The sequence below is a fragment of the Frankliniella occidentalis genome, unplaced genomic scaffold (assembly GCF_000697945.3).
Source record: "Frankliniella occidentalis isolate FOCC.00 unplaced genomic scaffold, Focc_3.1 Scaffold212, whole genome shotgun sequence".
Taxonomy (NCBI): Eukaryota; Metazoa; Arthropoda; class Insecta; order Thysanoptera; family Thripidae; genus Frankliniella; species Frankliniella occidentalis.
This window is the reverse complement of record NW_026267338.1, coordinates 672,667-675,441: the sequence shown is the minus strand read 5'-3', so window position 1 is coordinate 675,441 and position 2,775 is coordinate 672,667. Positions and strand designations below refer to the sequence as shown.

Genomic DNA, 2,775 nt, shown 5'->3' with positions numbered 1-2,775 from the left:
GGGGGGGGGCATGAGCTCAGAATCAGCTCGGGTTTAGGCGCTTACCTTGTTGGACATGAGATCCGCCTTGGCGTCGATGTGCTGCTTGAGGGTCTTGGTGGCCGTCTCGCTAGCGTCCACGCACGCTTTCCTCCCGGCCTCGGACTCGTCGGCGTCGTCCTGAGGCGCGACGGCTCTGGATGCGTTCTAGGGGGCAGACTGAGGTGTCGCTCTCACAGGCCCTCTACCCTGTGGGTGGGCGGGGCTGGGGCGAGTATGGACAGCCCGTGCGGACGTTCGATACTCCCCGAGCGAAAGAAGTTCCTAATAGAGCTGTTAAAATTGTGCTGGAAGTCCTTTCATGGAGTGTTTGGGACGGGAAGGGGAGGTGGTCATAATGCGGGAGTACCAACCAGGATGTGGTCGTGCGTGGCGTTGACCTTGGCGTGCACCGCGCCCAACTCGGCCGCCAGTGCGTCCCGGACGCGCCCGGCGACCTGGCCCACGGCTTCGAGCGTCGTCGCCTTGTCCATGATCGCCCCCGTGGTGGCCTGGATCTTGCTAATGCTGTTGTTCTCCATGTAGACGATGCGCTCGTACGCGTTGTCCACCTTGCGCACCAGTTGCTCCTTCGCGCTGCTGTCCTTGTGGTCGTGGGCAGCTATGGCCTGGGGGTTAGCAAAACCACAAGAATAAAAGTACTTGTCGCTGTGACGTTTTTTAGTTCAGTTTAATTGGCGCTATTTTTGCGCTGATTTTAACATTACCCACCTCCGACAATTTGTCGAACCGCCGCCCGATGGATGTGTCGACCTCACCGACGTGCCGGTCTTGGCGATCAACTTTGCTGTCCAGTTCGCCTAGGCGTCGCTCCAGACTGTCCATGCGGTAGCGGATCTCCCACAAGGTTGACACTTGTGCCTGAAGCTTCTCATCCAGCTTGTCCAGGGTCGTCCCCTGCGCCTGGACCTTCTCGCCCAACTTGTCCAGCTTGTCGATCAGTAGGCTCACCAGGCTCTCAAAACACATCACACTTTTGGCTCTTAGTCTCATGTGGAGCTCAACGGAAAAAAATAATTTGCAACTACAAATAACGTTTTTGTTTACGCGCTCAGTTTGATTGAGCATCCTAGAGGTTAGAGAACCTTACTAGAGCAGCCTCTCTGGATAAGATAGTGCGGACGGGCAGTAAGAGGCTTGTTCTCGTGTTTGATGCGGTAACGAACATTAATTTTATTATTCTACTGCCACTTAGCAAGGACAACAAACTGGTAGGAACGGAGAGCAAACCCCTCACTTATAAATGCGAACCAATGCATTCGTTGTCCTATAGGTATTAGTTGTGGCAACCTAATTTCGGTTCCCTCTCGACAATTTCTTTTGTACCTCCAACCAATAAGGTTTCTGTTGTGTCTATTTTAAACGTGAAATGTTGTTGCGGGCACAAATTCCTGTTTCCTATGCTCGGTGGCGCGGCCCGAGGCTCGACGGGGTCCCATCGCTGCAGCGCGAGAGGATGCGCGGGCTCGTCACAAAGCGTCATTTATGCAGGGCAGATACCCCCTCCCCTCCTCCCTCCCCCCGAACAAAAATAAAACCGCTTTGTGGCGGCGTATACAGTGTTGTGTAGTGCGGCTCCATGCGGCACACACACACACACTCACACACCACATGCAGCAGGCTGCTCTCTCGCGCTGTGAGCAGAGCAGAGGGCCCAGCCGCCAGAGCCACATGCTGCTGGTGTCTGCACCACTTTACGACCAGACCGGACTAACAGTCTCTCGCACTCTCCCCACCCTCCCCCCTCTCACTTAGCGCTCTCAGTCTCTCTCTTTCTCTCGGGCGCGTTGCCGGTTTGAATTTATTTCTGCATATCCTCCATACGGCGGCCCCCGCCCCGCGCTTAATACAGCCAATGCGTCGGAATGCATATTTCTCCCGCGCGCCCAGCTGCTCCCCGAGCAGCCTCCTCCCCCTCCCCAGATAACACGACGCGCGCCTGTTCTGCGAAATCGATCGCGAGGTCATGCAGCTGTTCCTGGCGTGCGCCGCGGGGCGGGGGCTTCTCGAAGGTGTCCGGCATCACTCGCCTCCTCCCGGGATGGTCCGCGACCAAATAATAACTCACCTGGGGTACGCTGCCGACCACGGAGCGGTAGCTGGGCAGCGGGGGCGGCGGGGGCAGCGTCGACATGTAGCCGAGGGTGGCCCCTAGCCCCGCCCCTGCCCCTAGCCCCGGTGACGCGGGGGCGGCGGGGCCGGGGACGGCGCCGGCCGGCAGCAGCCTGCCCATGAGCAGGAGCATGGCCAGCGGTCGCCACCTCCAGTCGGATTGCCCCGGTCTCCATGCTCTGGGACACGCCCCGGTCTCCGTCCCGGTGCTGGCGTGCCTGGCGGGGATGGCGCCCTGGGGGCATGAGCGGGGCCAGGGCGTCCCGCCACCGTCCCGGGGCCACAACGGCGGCGGCCTCTGGTGTGACCCGAACCTGCGGAAGAACAAGGGGTGGATATCATTTTTGGGTGAGAATGCTTCTATTGACAGTCGCCCTTGCCCGATAAGGCAGAAAGTTTACCGTTCCGTTAAAGATAACAGATTTCCTTGCCAGTGTTAGTTAGTTGCCGCCAGTTTTGATAAGTCGATTGATGTTGGGTATACTTTGTATCAATGCCAATGTACTACTGGACTCTGCTGAACTCACTGAAAGTTCAATATTGCTCTGATTCAAAGGCGATCGATGCACAAGTAATCACAATTCTGACACCTTGTATTGTTGCAAGCTCGTATGTCAAATCAGA

General features: G+C 57.4%; 1 protein-coding gene across 1 annotated transcript; it reads right to left on the bottom strand.

Annotated features, from left to right (window-relative positions):
* Positions 1–45: 45 nt before the first annotated feature.
* LOC113211393 (uncharacterized) lies at positions 46–2,559 on the bottom strand (the record flags this gene model as incomplete). The annotated part of the gene is given in 4 exon segments (XM_052272578.1): positions 46–186; positions 393–647; positions 751–996; positions 2,108–2,559. Coding segments are annotated over 4 exon segments (819 nt in total), but the record flags the coding sequence as incomplete, so codon positions are not given.
* Between the last annotated feature and the right edge of the window lie 216 nt (positions 2,560–2,775).